Source organism: Pinus tabuliformis, chromosome 1_2 (genome assembly GCF_031772625.1).
Source record: "Pinus tabuliformis cultivar Carrire ecotype Pingquan chromosome 1_2, CPIR1, whole genome shotgun sequence".
Taxonomy (NCBI): Eukaryota; Viridiplantae; Streptophyta; class Pinopsida; order Pinales; family Pinaceae; genus Pinus; species Pinus tabuliformis.
The window spans coordinates 573330583-573347303 of record NC_142298.1 but is presented as its reverse complement, the minus strand read 5'-3'; the positions used below and the strand labels follow the sequence as shown (position 1 = coordinate 573347303).

Sequence of the window (16721 nt, the reverse complement as noted above, 5' to 3'; positions counted from 1 at the left end):
AAGTTGAAGTTGAAGATTGCTCCAAATGGATGTTATGCTTCTTCATTGCTGCTTCCAAGGCTTCCATCTTCTTAAAGCATTTGGATTCTAAGTGGCCATCTCGATTACAAAAGTTTCAATGTCTATCAGTCTTCTTCCATTTGTTTTTATTTGTCTTATCATTTTGTTGAAATGATTTTTCATTTTGAGGCGGAAATTGCTTAGGACCCTTGTTTGGTTTAGGACCATTCCTTTTAGGATACGACTTCTTAGGATTCTTTGAATTTGGTTGCTGCTCGGCGGCTAACACTTTCTTAGAAGAGTTTCCAAGATGAAGAAGACCAAGGTGTAAGAGTTTTTCTTGTTCTCTTATTAAAGAATCACAAAAGGAATCAAAGGAAGGGGACTTGTAGGTTTTTCCTTGAGAAATGAAGGCTTCTCTTGTAGAATGGAAGGTGGAAACAAACACAGAATAGGCTGGTGCCAATTTTGTAAGAATGGAGTAGATAAGGCTACTATCTTCTTTCTTAACCTTAACACCTTCCAAGAGAAGTATAAGGGTTTTGAACTTAGACAAAAAATCTTCAATGCAAGAAAAATTATTGGGGTCCAATGTAAGCAATTCATTTTCAAGTTGATGGGCTTTAAGTTCATTTTTAATTCCAAAGACTTTAGTAATCTGTTTCATTGCTTCATCAGGAGTATCAAGTTCTGCAATATGGAATCTAAGATCTGGAGAAATAGACATACCTATCAACCCACGTGCTTGGTCTTGCCTATTTTCCCATTTAGCTGCCTTGTCTTCATCTTTCGGTTTGGTCTCTTGGCCTGTGGCTATTCTGTAAAGACCTTTACTTCTAAGTAAATCCACAATGTAGGACCACCATTGGAAGTAGTTGGTGCTGTCAAGAATAACTTGGCATGGACTTTCCATTTAAAAAAAACTGAAGCTATAGATGCTGAAACTAAGTGTTTCAATGGAAAGATCTCAAAAAATTAGGCTGTTTAAAAAAAAAACGGTTTTGAAAACGGCTTCCGGATGAAGAAGTTATGGCTTTTTGAAGAAAATTTGATGAAGTCACCGACGAAGTGCGGGAATGTGCGGAAATAAAAAATCCACCCCCACAAAATGGAGACTTGAACCCAAGACCTCTACTCTCATAAATTAGCTTTGCACCAAGTGAGCTATACAAAAAGTTTGAGAGAGAGAGAGAGAGAGAGAGAGAGAGGGGCGGGGGGGTTGATGCTTTGGGTTGCGTGCTTGCTTTGAGAAAGCTCTTTTTCCCTAAAAAACAAAAAACACAAAACCCAACACGGACATACAAAAAAAAATGAACCTTGCGGCTCAAAGTTAGCTTTAGTCGGAAACTAAATATTTTCAAAAACGAACCTTGCGGCTCGAAGTTAGCTTTAGCCGGAAACTAAATATTTTCCTCAATGTTTCTGATTTTCCGAGATCACACTAAGGCGCAGCGGAAAAGAGCATACGCATGAGAAAAATCCTTCCTTTCTGTTTCTGATTTGCCTAGATCGCACAGAGTTGCAGGGCAAAGAGCATATGCAAAAATGAAAGGTATAGATCCAGTAATAAAAAAAGCTAAATAAACCGAAAACCGAAATAAACAGAGAGAAAATAACTGTAAACTGTAAATAAACATTGTATACCTCCAGATCTTAAAAATGACGCAGCTAGGGCTACCGGAAACCTTTTCGCGTGAAATGAAAGGGGTTCCTCACTGGAACAGATGCTCCCAACACAACAGAGCAGTCCTCTCGGCCCGAAAGCAGTCAGAAACAGTAGATCTAGGAAATGGTAGTCGGATGCAGTTCTACCGGCTTCAAATTTGGATCACCAATGGACGCAGCCCTCAAATAGCTCTGATACCATGTAGGAATTTACAGGGTAAGTTCCTCAGATAGAACACCAAAGGACACCACTCACAAATAGATCGCAGATCAATACACCAGTACTTTTGACGTGGTTAAAACCCTCAAAGAGGGAAACAGTCCACGTCCTGAGCCAACGTGGCCACTTCAGGCAATTTATTTATAAAAGAATGAAAATTTACATAAGCTTCTCTCATGAACGGTTAACCTACAAATGACCCTCCATGCTCTTTAAATAACAGTAGATGGACAAGGCTCATCCACACAATAACAGTAGATGGACAAGGTTGTGGAGGAGTGTAGGGAAATTTTCGACTCACTTACAAGGGTACCTCTACACTGTCAAGTCAATCATTCTGTCAATATGACCCCGAGTGCGCCACTACCCAATGGACCGTTCTATCAATGCTCTGTTTTAGAGAATTATGAGATGAAGAGGTAGATTCAGGAACTATTGTAAAAGGGGCACATTAGGCCAAGGTCATCACCCTGTGGGAGCTCTATTGTATTGGTACAAAAGAAGGATGGGACCTGGAGACTCTGTATTGTCTATCGAGCACTGAACAAGATCACTGTCTAGAATAGGTACCCAAATCCACAAATTTATGGATCAACTCAAGGGGGCCAAATATTTCAGTAATATTGACTTGAATTCAGGTTATCACCAGGGGCCTATCGAACTCTTTGATGTGTGGAAGGCTTCCTTCAAATCCAAGGAGGGCCTTTTCGAATGGATGGTCATTCCTTTTGGGTTGATGAATTCCCCTACAACCTTCATGAGATTGATGGATGGCATCATCTGACCCTTCACCAATGCATTCGTGGTGGTGTATGTAGATGACATCTTAATCTTCAGCTAGAATTGGGAAGAACACCTCCACCATATTCGATAGGTCCTTCAAACCCTGTGACAACACAAGATGTGTGCTAACTTTGAGAAATGCACTTTTTCTATGACTCACGTTCAATATCTCAGGTACATCATTGATGAGAAGGGTGTGCATGTGGACCCAACCAGGATACAAGTCATTCAGGATTGGCAAGCCCCAACCACTCTAACAGAGCTCCAAAACTTTATCAGTCTTGCCAATTTCTACTGCAAGTCCTTGTTGGGGTTCTCAAATATTACTTAGCCTTTAAGTCAAGTCACCAAGGGAAGAGCGAAATAAAAGTATTTTTTGTCTAAAACCCAACAACATGTGTTTGCCAAGTTGAAGCATCACTTATGTTGTAGACCAGTGCTCACATTAGCAAACCTGCAACAACCATTTGATATTGAGAGAGGCGCCTCAAACTATGTTATTGGTGTAGTTCTTACTCAGTAGGGGAATCTAGTGGCTTACCATAGTGAGACACTTTCAGACACATTCTAAAAGTATCCCACTTATGAAAAAGAAATGTATTCCATTGTGCAGGCCTTCGGTTAATGGAAGCATTAAATTCTAGGGATGGAAACTATCATCCATACAAACCACCCACCCCTGCAATTCATACTGACACAAGGGAATTTGCAGAACGATCGGCATCAGAAATGGTCCACCTACCTAAAATAGTTCCATTTGAACATTAAGTACAAGAAGGGAAGCACCAATAATGTTGCAGACTGCCTCATCTAACCACCAGTCATGGCACTGATCACTGTACTCAAATCCTATGGGAATGAGATTTCGGGGTGGTTGCATCTTTACCAGAGTGATCCAAAATTCGGCAGCACATACCACACACTCCTGGAAGGGAAGAACGTTCCAAATTTCACCTTCAGGATGCACTGTTATGCCACCTAGGACACATCTTTTTTCCTTTAAGGGAGTGTGCCAAGATGATTTGGGAGGCACACTAAAGTAGGGTCGCTGGACATTTCAAAGTAGAGAAAAAAATGGTGGTATTGCAGAAGTATTTTTATTGGCTGAAACTTCGTTAGGATGTTGGGAAGTACATTAGATCCTGCACCACCTACTACATTGCAAAACCAACCATCAATAAGCAAGGCCTATATACTCTTCTACCTACCCCTAATTGACCATGGGAATCTGAGCGAGTGTGGGTACACTTTGGGATCCCACAGTCCATTGTCTCAGATCAAGACAGAAGATTCTTGATTACATTTTGGTCAAGTCTTTGGTCGATGTTGAATACAAAACTTACTAAGTCCACGACTTTCCATCCCCAAACTGATGGCCAAATAGAGGTTTTCAACAGGATGATCGTACACATTCTGCGCATGTGCAACTCCAAGCATCCACGCACATCAGATGAAAGTCTCGCCTATGTCTAGCACAACTATAATAGAGCTCTCCATAACTCAATGGGCCACAACCCCTTTCAGGTAGGGCTAGGATTTCATCCATTATGTCCCATTGATGTGACCATATCTAAACAACTGTTGTCTGGAAGATGGATCCTCCTAGCCTCCGGACTCTCCTTCCGGCTTCTGACATTGAATCACTGTTTCTCCCTAGAAAAATACAAAATCCCTTTTGAAGCACCGTGTTGCCTCTCTATGACACTTACTTCCTCTCTCCAGTGCACTCACCAAAACTAGAATCCTTCCTCCAGCCTTACTATCACTGTCGCTCTCTCACTTCTTCAAGCTCACTAGCTCTCTCTCCGACAACTCAGTGCTGCTACTTAGGAAATCGTTTTGCCAATGAAATCGAACTATTAGTGTGTCTTCTCCAAGACCATCGAGTTTCTTCTTATAGTCTCTCATTGAGACATCAACAATCACGATTAAAACTTAATCGATGGTTAATATTAACTAGAGCTTGATCCAAGTCTTTTTCTAGAAGATTCTCACCATGACTTAATTCATACCCTTTAATTAATCATATTTCCTAAGTTTAGACTTAGGAAATATTAAAAAAATGATAAATTATTTTAATTAAGTCGTCTCTAGGTGGAATTTCCAAAAATGATTTATGGGTTTTGGAGAATAAATGTATTCTATCCTCTCCACCAAATTTCGTGGCTAGAACATATCTAATGATACAAAATCTAACACTCCTTCTTAGCGAGGAATGTGTTCAACCGCTACAACCCATTGAAGTAACACCATGTCTCTGCACCACCTCTTATCATGTTGGTGATGTCTGGCTCCTGTTGGACACTAGCTACAGCGCAACTCTAATATATGTTGCATCTGTGTTGTTATTGGCCCTGTTGAAATGTTGCCGACACTGCATCTGCATTGCAAATCCCTCTCCATTTGTTACTACTGCAACTGAAAAGCATCCAAAATATTGAATCCACTGTGAACAGTATAATGCATCTATCACCCGAGTCTCTGACTGCTGCTAGTATCTGTGCTATCAGTTAAGCCCCTGCATTTTTGTTGACTTTGCTATGTGCCAACTGCACTATAGCCAACTCTGCACTGCACTGGCCACTATCTGACTATTACTAGCCACTGCATCTGCCACTCTGGCATCTGACTACACCATCTGCCACTGATCCATCCAGCGACTGAAATACTGTGGGCTCTTATAGCAACGTTCTGATTCAAGAGGTGGACCTCCTCAAGAATCCTGCCCATCTTGTAGCTCTCTGGGGCTACAAAACCAAATCAACCCTACCTCACTCCTGGAGGTATATCGATGATGATGGAAAACTCTTCCTCCAATCTGGAGGATAACCTGTCGATCTCTGCATGAGATGTCACCTCGTCCTGCTTCTCCTCCTTGTCTTTCTTCCTGAGAGGACATTGGGTGTTGTAGTGGCAAAGCTCACCACATCTGAAGCATTTGATCTTGAAAATGTCCTTCTTCCTCTTGCGTTGCTCCTACTGCCTTTTGATGCGAGGGCTACATTTTCCTCTTCCTTCACTTGCTTCATCCCACTATCGCTACTATTGCTACCATTGATGGTGATCTTCAACAAATCTCGCCTCATATCCTCCTGTTGCAGATCATCCCACATTCGATCCCACTTTGGAAACTTGTCTTTGCCCATAATACTCTAGACAAAGACCTTCCAGTCTTAAAAAACGTTGTTTAGAGCTAACGGCTCCAATTCTGTGGGTTGGGGCGCTAACCCTACTATAGACAGCTGGTCTCGAACATCCTGAATTCTAGTAAGGAATGGGTCTATGTGCTCCCCTTTTTGCATCCTTGTACATCTCAACTTCTCTTCAAGATACAACTTCCGCTGCTCGGAACATCCTTGGTATAGCATAGTGAGAGTTTCCCACATCTGCTTTGCAATAGCTTTTCCAGCTATGTGAGACACCACATGATCTTGAACCCCATCGAGAATCAACCTCTTTCCTTTTTCCATCTCCTTCTTGTAGGCCTTCAACTAAACTGCATCCATGGGTACAACTACCACATTATCGATATAAGCTTTGAGATCATATTCATCTAGAAGACAATAAATTATTGCCTTCAAGATCACGTAGTTTGAGGCTCCGTCCAACCAATCCTGATCAATCAGTCCTACTGATGCCATTTCTGCAAAAATTCGAACTCCTCCTCTTCTCCTCTGTGCAGCTACTGACTGGCTCTACACACTCCCTATTGGAGTGGGAAAATCTGCTCACAACTATTGTTGCTCTGTAGTGAAAAATCGAACTTCTGGACTAGAAGTTCCCTGAGGAAAAAATTCACCCAATGTGTTCTCTTCCTTCCTCTTGACGCTATTCTTCACCGACAAACTATTGCAAAATAACTGCGCTTAGTTGAAGATCTTCTCTGCAAGGAAAACATTGCTTCTCCCTCTCCCTCTGGTAATATTTGATCAGGAAAAATTATTTTTTGTCAACTCTCTCAAAGAAATAAACTTTTCCTCAAAAATTGACCCTCCTAGCCAAAGGGACTATGCAGCCCCTCGGGTTTTGAACAGCTACTTACGTAGTGCTTCGAAGCTCCTTCTTCGAGCCTATAATTGAGCTCTCTGACTTCAATTTGTGTTCTGATACCATGCGAAAATTCGGCTAACCCCGAACCCTATTGCAACAACTGATGTTATTTCTTCTATTTGTTAATTTAATTAAACAAATTATTTGTTGTGTGCTATGACAAATATCCAAAAAAATACACTATAACTTTCACAAAACAAATATTACGGAAGAAATAGATGCACACACACAAAATACACTATTATTTTTTGACTAAGTCCCCGGAAAAACCCAACTCGGAAAAAGTGGTGTAGCAGCTGAGGGTTTTAATATTATGCAGTAGTAAATCCTAGTACAAGACTATGGATGCTCAAATCTAGCAATCCATACAGAGAAATGACTGACAATAAATCTAGTGAGAAAAATCTCACTCCCACTGGTGATCCGACACTGACCTTGGCTCAAGTTGAGATGCTCTTTGTTGCCTCTGCATAGTCACAACGTCAGTCTATGTAGTATTGCGTCCCACAACTCGGAATTGCTTCCCTCTCACTATCTGATCAGTTGTTGTCTCGAAGATGGATCCTCCTGGCCTCCAGACTCTCCTTCCGGCTTTTGGCACTTAATCCCTACTTCTCCCCAAAAAAATACAGAATCCCCTTTGAAGCACTAAGCTGCCTCTCTGCAGTGCACTCACCGGAACTGCAATCCTTCCCCCGGCCTTGCTATCCCTGCCCCTCTCTCACTGCTTCGACCTCACTAGCTCTCTCTCCAGCAACTCAAAGCTGCTACTCTGGAAATTGATTTTCCATTGAAATCGAACTGTTGGTGTGTCTTCTTCAAGCCCATTGAGCTTCTTCTTATAGTCTCTCGTTGAGACATCGACGACCATGATTAAAACTTAATAGATGGCTAAGATTAATTAGAACTTGTTCCAAGTCTTTTTTCTAGAAGATTATCACCATGACTTAATTAATACCCTTTAATGAATCACATTTCCTAAGTTTAGACTTAGGAAATATTAGAAAAATATTAATTATTTTAATTAAGTCGTTTCTAGGTGGAATTTCCATAAACAATTTCTTAGTTTTGGAGAATACATGTATTCTAGCCTCTCTACCAAATTATGTGGCTAGAACACATCCGATGCTACAAAAACTAACAATGAGCATGCTCATTAGGAGGACCATGAACAACATCATGTGCATGATGATCCATTCACAGAGAGTCGATCAAAGGCTCAAGTTGAAGCTGTGGTAATGGGGCATCCAGTCCAAACAGGTACAGAGACATTCAGTAGGGCACCAAAATCGCCCGTAGAGGACTTTCAGGGGAATATCATGCATTTCAAGATAGATCTTATGATGTTGAAGCAGAGAGTCTGGACAACCTGAGACACTATCTTACAGGAGAATAAAAAAATTGAGGCACTCATAGGGATATGTGCCGAGTTAGCGACCAAGTTTTCTAGTGTAGAGGAACGTCTCAAGTCCCTCACAAGGCAGTAGGAATAATACAGTTGGGAGTTCCAGAGAAACGATCTATTGGAGTACATAAATAAATCTTGTAACACTCCAAATCCCCCCTTATATATTGGGAAGAGCAACACAGAGTTCGCCAAATGCATCATGTTGGGCGACCGAGTGCAAGAGCATGGGTTGAGTGTCAAGCAATATCAACATAGTAGATTTGCAGGTATTCAATCTTTCCAAGGCATGGATTGGCAAGAAATTATGAGTTGGTACTCTATTGATGGGTTGATTCCTAGGAGGACACTCATAGCCAAGGGCATATTGCAGCTCGGGCCCTTTAGCACAAGCAGTGCTGGAGGGTTGAGATGGTACCAAAACCCACAGGTCCTAGGACTTAGGTGGCATTTGGATCCAGGATTGGCTGGAGAATTGTTTGGGATCCAGATGAATCTATCGAGGAAAGGATTGGTCGGAGGATCATTTGGGATCCAAGTATCGAAGGATCCATTCAGGATCATGTAGCATGGAGGTATGGAATAACACACTGGGTTGTATCAATGTTTTAAAATTATGACTCCGACTAGGTATCGACTCGACTGACTCGATTTCAATGACTCGGTCGTTGTAAAAAACACATTCAATATTTCTTTTTTTTATAAAAAACATAATTTTAAAGATTTTCATTCATGTTTCCAAACACACAGCATTAGCTTTTCTCAACATGTAAACCCTAGCATCTTGTTATCAATGCTCAAATACTGCTATCTAGTATCAACAATTCTGTTGTTTTAACTTTTGCCTCATCATCTCAACCTGTAGAACAAACCCTACTCATCCTAGTTGTAGCATAATACACCTTCAGTGTCATATCCTTCAATGCAAACTTCAAGACAATCTAAGTATCCAACCATTGTTGATGTATCCCTAGATGTGCAATCAGAGACCGAGTTTTTATAGTCATAAAATTTCAACAGCCTAATTAGATACACCAAGGTGACTGTCATATAACAAGGTGACCATCATACATGGGGTCATTGTTATCACTATCAAGTCAAAGGGACAAGCCATTCATTGATGTCATATCATTTCAAGATTACATAGAGATGACTGTCATATACTAGGTCACTATTATATGTCTAGGGCATTGTCATATATCAAGGTGACTGCCATAATGCCATTACATTTCATTGTCAAGTCTAATCACACAATATTGTCATACTTGTCATTACATATCATACAAATCACTGCCAAGATTACTGTCATATCAAAAGGTTGCTGCTATATCACAAGATTTCTGTTACATACAAGATTATTGCCCTATGTATCACTGTCAGGCCAAGTCATGGATGACTGACCTAATACTAAGTTTCAAGGACACTCAATCATGTGTCAAGGTCATTGCTATGTTAACAAGGTCAATGCCATATCAATTTGTATCATACCTCAAAAGAGAAACATGACTGTCATACCTCAACCTTTGTATTACAGTCATTGCCCAAGCATCACTTCCATGGATCACTGACCATACATCATAACCATGCATCAATTTTATATTGTTGTCAATCCATATTGTCATAAACATAAATATCACTTTTATACTGCTATCTCCAACCCGACTGAGTAGGCTCGGACTCGACTGAGCTGGCTCGGTAATAACCTAGCCGGCCAAACCAATTCACAAGCCGAGTCGGCCCGGTGAGGCCTTGACTTGGACCAACTCGGCCAAATCTTAAAACACTGGGTTGTATGGGATCCTGGTATCAATGTTTTTGTTCTGGATAACAATGAATTGCTTGAGGGCAAGCAATCTTTGGGAGGAGGATTTGTAATATTCCCTTTCTTGATCTAGTCAAAATGGACGAAATCTGTCCATGGTATTTATCGTTGTATTTTCCCATGGTTTTCGAGGGAAAATAATAAAATAGGGTCTTTAGAGAGTCCATCAAACCTATAAAGGGGGGTAGAAGCTAAGCATTTGGATCATTAGGGTTTATGTATCTTCTTGTGTTTTTCTTTAGAACTTGGCGTGGCCAGTTCTAGTTTGATCCCAGGAACAAAAACCTTGTGTATGTTATTTTGATCCATCCGAGGTCCACGATCATGTATCTCGTTTTCAACTATTAATATAAATAGGATGCTTCATTTTTGGATTTCCCGTTGCAAGTTTAATTTTTTTTAATCAGAGCACTAAAATATCCTAGATCTATTTAAAACTTTACAGATCTTATAATTTTCCAACCACTAAAATTAAAAATAAAAATCAACTTCCACTACTTACTTTATTCATAACTCAATTTGAATTATTTTTTAATGTCCTATTAATGGCTCCAACTACCAAATATGATATTCTATGACTTTTTTTTGATTAAGATGCGACGTGAACAATCATTGATTTAGGACCGGGTTGATGAAAGGCCTTCGCAAGGTAATTTATTAATAACTCAATTTGAATTCATTTTTTAATTCTCGATTAAGGGCCCCTGCTCCCGAATATGATCTTATAGGACTTTTTCATCAAGATGTGACCTGAAGAATCAGTGATTTAGGTCAGGGATGACGAAAGGCCTCTGGTTGTAGATTGCAATTATTATACATAAATACGTTGTTTCGCTGAATGATCCACAAAGGTGAAGAACTCCCGTGTTTTTCCCGCACTGAAGAATATGGCAAGGGAACAAATAGAGATGTCAAATCTGGAAGAACAACCAGACTTGCTTAAACCGCATGATCGTGTGGAAAGCATCTCAATATGGAAACTTTTTAAGTATGCCGATTCATTTGATCTGTGGCTAATGGCATTCGGCACTGTAGGAGCCATTACAGATGGAATGACCATGCCTTTGACGCGCCTGCTTGTATTAATCAATTTGATAGACACAGTAGGAAATTTTGGTTCGGCATCCACAGGAGATTTCCGTCGTATTATCAACACGGTAATAATCATTTCCTTCACAACAAAACTTTGCATAATATTCATGTTACATATTGATGAATGTGTCGGTGATGGTTACTTGCGCAGTATACTTTACGTCTGCTCTATATATCAATCGCTGCGTTTTTTGCTGCGTTTCTCGGTGGGTATAACATCTTCCTGTTTCTTTCACACCTTCTATAGTTAAATGGTTTTTGATGATCTTATCTATGACTAATGCTTTTCTTTGCTTTCTTTGATCAGAGGCGTTCTGTTGGGCGAGGACCAGCGAAAGGCAGGCATCTCGGATGCGTATAAATTATTTGAAAGCCGTATTGAGGCAGGGCGAGGGATTCTTCGACACCCAAAGAACTACCACAGCAGAAGTGGTTACCAGTGTTACTAATGATACTCTCGTTATACAGGACGTTTTAGCAGAAAAGGTGTGATCTTATTACTCTTTTCTGTCATTTAATTTATCAATGTTCAGACCCTTCATTAAGTTCATCTAATTTATCAACGTTTGAACTCTTTACTAAGTTTTCTAATTTTAATATTGCTAATTCTCTTGGGAGAATGTCCATCCTCAGCTACCCAACTTCGTCATGAATACTTCTTTATTCTTCAGTAGTTATTTTGTGGCATTCTACTTGACATGGAGACTGGCATTAGCGTCATTTCCTTTCGTGATCATGCTGATCATTCCCGGCATAATGTATGGACGGATTCTGGTGGGGACTTCTCGCAAGTTCACCGAAGCATATAATATAGCCGGTAATATTGCAGAGCAAGCTCTTTCATCCATTAGGACAGTCTTTGCCTTCGTTGGAGAGGAGAGGACAATGGCTAAGTTCTCCGATGCGCTCAATGGGACTGTAAAGCTTGGGCTTAAACAAGGTCTTGTTAAAGGCTTGGCAGTAGGAAGCGGAGGAGTGACCTTCGGTATGTGGGCGTTCAACTCTTGGTATGGTAGCAGATTGGTTATGTATCATGGCGCTAGCGGAGGAAGGATTTTCGGGGCTTCAATTTGCCTACTTAGTGGTGGCTTGTAAGCGTTCTCGCTCTATTCATCTCTCTTTCTCATGTACTTCTATAATTGATCCTACAACGGCAAATTTACCACATTTTTGAAGTTCAAGCAAAATCTCTGAAAGCATTGTTGTGTTTACAGAGCTCTAGGGACTGCGCTTCCGAATATCAGATACTTTTCAGAAGCACGTGTTGCTTGTAAACGCATCTTTGAGATGGTTGACAGAGAACCGATCATTGATTGGGAAGATGCAAAAGGAGAAATATTGAAAGAGGTCAGCGGTAAAGTTGAATTTAGAAACGTTGAGTTTGCATATCCATCTCGACCAGAATCCAAGATATTTCGCAATTTCTGTCTAACCATTCCCGCAAACAAGACTGTTGCGTTGGTGGGGAGAAGCGGGTCCGGCAAGTCTACGGCTGTGGCGTTGATAGAGAGGTTCTACGATCCCCTGGCTGGAGAGATTTTGCTGGATGGAGTGAACACTAAAACGCTACAATTGAAATGGTTGCGTTCCCAAATTGGACTAGTAAGTCAAGAACCTGCACTCTTCGCTACATCGATCAAGGAGAACATCTTGTTCGGAAAAGAGGGAGCCAGCATGGATCAGGTTATTGCTGCCGCCAAATCTTCAAACGCTCACGATTTCATTAGTCAACTACCAGATGGTTATGACACACAGGTAATATTTAGGTTTTTACTCTCATTCTTCATTTCTAAAGTGCAGTCAATTTGAGTTTACTTTCTTCATTTGGGCAATACAGGTGGGTGAGCGCGGAGTCCAGATGTCGGGAGGGCAAAAGCAACGTATAGCTATTGCAAGAGTTATGCTCAAGGATCCTCGTCTACTTCTTCTAGACGAGGCCACAAGTGCTCTAGATGCAGAGTCGGAGAGAATCGTTCAGAATGCTCTAGACAAAGCTTCAGTTGGACGCACAACTATTGTAGTAGCTCATTGCCTCTCCACCATCCGCAACGCAGACATGATTGCGGTGGTTCAAAGTGGTCATGTGATCGAGACAGGTATGCATGAAGATCTGATCTGTAAACCCAATGGAGCATACGCTGCTTTGGTGAAACTACAACTTGCTGCGGCAGATAAGCCAGATGAGAGATTCGAAGGCACTACTATGCTAGACCAGTCTTTGGTAACAAGGAGTTCTAGCATATATACTAGATCGAGTTCGAATGCCTCTGTATCGACCCATCGAGAACTGGTACATGAAGACAAGCTTGCTTCCGCCGCTTCATTCCGTCAACTGTTTCTATTAAATGCCCCAGAATGGAGGCATGCTCTATTGGGTTGTTCAGGAGCCTTAGGTTCCGGAGCAGTTCAACCTGTTTTTCCCTTATTCCTTGGGGCAACTGTATCTGTATTTTTCCTTCAGGACCATGACCAGATCAAATCCAGTATCGAATATTACTCCTTCATGTTTGTGGCTGTGGGAGTAATATCGTTTTCAGCAAACATGTTACAGCATTACAATTTTGCAGCTATGGGGGAATATCTTACTAAAAGGGTTCGAGAGCGGATGCTGTCCAAAATCCTTACATTTGAGATTGGGTGGTTCGATAATGAGGAGAATTCTAGTGGAGCTGTTTGCTCCAGACTAGCAACAGATGCTAATGTGGCAAGTATCTGACCTTAAAGTTTTAATATTTCCAATAAAATTGTGAATTGTATTACAGTATTCTAATGGTTCGAATATGCAATTTGTGATACAGGTGAGATCTCTGGTCGGAGATCGTATATCATTACTTGTAGAAACTTCGGCAGCTGTTGTAATAGCCTTCTCGGTGGCTTTGATAATAGGATGGCGTCTTGCAGTTGTAATAATCGTAGTGCAACCCATTATTGTATTATGTTTCTACACTAAAACGGTTCTCCTCAAGGCCATGTCTCAAAAGGCTATAAAAGCTCAAGATCAAGGTAGTCAACTCGCAGCAGAGGCTGTGGCTAACCATCGCACTATTAGTGCCTTCTCTTTACAGGAGAAGATCCTCTCTCTCTTCGAAAAGAGTCAAGAAGAACCTCGCAGAGAGATTATCAAACAATCTTTGTTTGCGGGGTTCGCTCTTGGAACATCGCAATGCATCACCCTATCCGTTGCGGCTTTGAACTTTTGGTATGGAGGACAACTTGTATCAAAAGGACAAATCACATCCAAAGCTTTTTTCCAAATTTCCTTCATTCTGATAACCACAGGAAAAGGTATAGCAGAAGCAGGAACTATGAGCAGCGACATTGCTAAAGGATCCGATGCAGTCAAATCTGTGTTTGGCATACTGGACAGAGAAAGCCGCATAAACCCAGAGGATGAGAGAGGCGAGAAAGCGGATAAGATAGAAGGAAACGTGGACTTGAGAAACGTGGACTTCGCTTATCAGTCTCGTCCAAATGTTATGATCTTCAAGAACTTCTGCTTGAGGATAAAAGCAGGCAAAAACATGGCTCTGGTAGGACAAAGCGGATCCGGAAAATCGACTATCATTGGGTTAATTGAAAGGTTTTACGATCCCCTAAAAGGATCGGTGAAAATCGATGGCAGTGACATCAGGAGGTTCAATTTAAAGAGTTTGAGGAATCACATAGCTCTGGTAGGTCAAGAGCCCACGCTGTTTGGAGGAAGCATTCGAGACAACATTCTCTACGGAAAAGAGAATGCAAGCGAGGTGGAGATGATCGAGGCTGCAAAGGCTGCAAATGCTCATGACTTCATCAGGTAAATACTGCAATTTTTTAATTGAAACATAATTTTTAAGCAGATTGTTTCTGGACGGACTGAATATGGCAGTGATTTAACTTGGATTTGTGTAGTTCTTTGGAGAAGGGATATGAAACAAATTGTGGAGACAGAGGAATGCAAGTATCGGGAGGGCAAAAGCAACGTATTGCTATAGCGAGGGCGATCATAAAGAATCCGAGCATATTACTGTTGGACGAGGCCACCAGTGCGTTGGACAGGCAATCGGAGAAGATGGTTCAAGAGGCCCTGGACAGAATAATGGTGGGAAGAACGAGTATTGTGATAGCTCATAGACTGACAACCATTCAAAATGCAGATTCGATTGCTGTGATTGAAGATGGGAAAGTGATTGAGCAGGGAAGTCATTCGTATCTGATGAGCAAAGGAAAAGGCAATCCATATTACTCTCTCGTCAGTATCCAGCTAGGCTACCACTAGATTCTCACCTCCCTCACTCAAAGGGTCAAAAGTATTCTGCCGTGATCCATGTCCTAAATCTTTCTAAATGCCTTCAGCCAAATTTTGAAGTTGAATTTTCATTTTTTCGTTATTTGTCCACGCCCTAAATCATTCAAAATGTCGTCAGCCAAATTTGGAATTTGTAGTGTCATCTGTATGACGTTTGGCCGTTTAACGTTAATGTCATAATTATATGTTGTAACGAATCATCCAAATTATAATAAAATGTCGTCAGCCAAATTTTGAATTTGGAATGTCCTCTGTATGACGTTTGGCCGTTTAACGTTAATGTCATCCAAATTATAATAAAATCAGTTAGGGCCAGAGACCGGGTTGGCTTCTTGCACGGAATCTCGACGTGACTCGGAATTGCAAGTGAAAACGATGGAATATATTTGCTCAATACTTTCTCTTAATTTTAAAATAAATTATACTTTATCACACCTTAACGTCTTTGTCAACTTAGTCTTTTTCTCTTTAATGTCTTTGTCACACCTTAATGTCTTTATCACACCTTAATGTCTTTGTCAACTTAGTCTTTTTCTCTTTAATGTCCTTGTCACCTTGAATCTATTTCATCAAAATCGGCGTCCTTATCTCCTTCGAGGACACGTAATTGCTGTCGTTGGATCATCTTCACTCTTGAGTATGGCCGTATCCTTTCACTTAAACCTAAAACAGGTTCCATTAATCTTTGAAATCCACGTAGAGAATTAACTGATTCAGTATCTGATGTAGTACTTTTATAATACTGTGAAATCCGAGGTGAAAATCAGAGCTCATGCAATGTTTAACTCATGAATTTAAGAAAGAAAATAAAAACGGCGCATACATGGGCCAGCTGGGTAATTATGTAATGCTTTTGGAAAAAAAATGTCTTTGTGGATTCACCTAGAGTAATGGCTGGAGTAAGCTGAGTTCACTCTTTTCATACCTGTACGTAGAGGAAGGCATCGAAGCTCTGACCATAGAAACAACTAAATGACTTCGTCAAGGAAGAGCCATGAAAAGCCGGGGAGAGAAGTAGCAGGTGAGGGAGCGTGTGAAGGTGAGCCGTAGCATATTTCAAGTTAGGAGTAACGTATTGAAAGGTAGGCTACACGTAGGTATATTGAAAGCTAGGCATAACTATTTGACTGACCACAGAAGCAATGTAGATCAATCGGATTCCCACGGTGAAGCCTCGGGATATAGAAGTTGGTTGAGCAGAATACATTGTATTTGAACACCTAATATAAGAGACCATCAAAAACTGATAACCATCAATTTGATAACCTAATATTGTAAATATAAACCTCGCCACGCTGAAGCTAAAGTATATCGACGTGTGTGTATATATATATGTATGAAACTGTAAATTCGATGTCTAAGCATTTAAGTTACTTTTGATGGCGGGTTTATGGGC

At 40.8% G+C, this 16721-nt stretch overlaps 1 protein-coding gene across 1 annotated transcript; it reads left to right on the top strand.

Moving 5' to 3' along the window:
* Nucleotides 1–10853: 10853 nt before the first annotated feature.
* Nucleotides 10854–15295, top strand: LOC149206893 (ABC transporter B family member 15-like). Its single transcript, XM_089397825.1, has 8 exons — nt 10854–11102; nt 11189–11243; nt 11345–11523; nt 11671–12128; nt 12252–12792; nt 12875–13741; nt 13836–14833; nt 14929–15295. Exons 1-8 carry the CDS (start codon nt 10854–10856, stop codon nt 15293–15295), a joined length of 3714 nt encoding a protein of 1237 aa, XP_089253951.1.
* Nucleotides 15296–16721: the final 1426 nt, after the last annotated feature.

Bases quoted from the DNA above. Each gene is read 5' to 3' on its own strand.
- LOC149206893 (XM_089397825.1), top strand. From the start codon at position 10,854: ATGTCAAATCTGGAAGAACAACCAGACTTGCTTAAACCGCATGATCGT. The intron at 11,103-11,188 runs GTAATAATCATT...TTACTTGCGCAG, and splicing joins TCCGTCGTATTATCAACACG to TATACTTTACGTCTGCTCTA. The intron at 11,244-11,344 runs GTGGGTATAACA...TTCTTTGATCAG, and splicing joins GTTTTTTGCTGCGTTTCTCG to AGGCGTTCTGTTGGGCGAGG.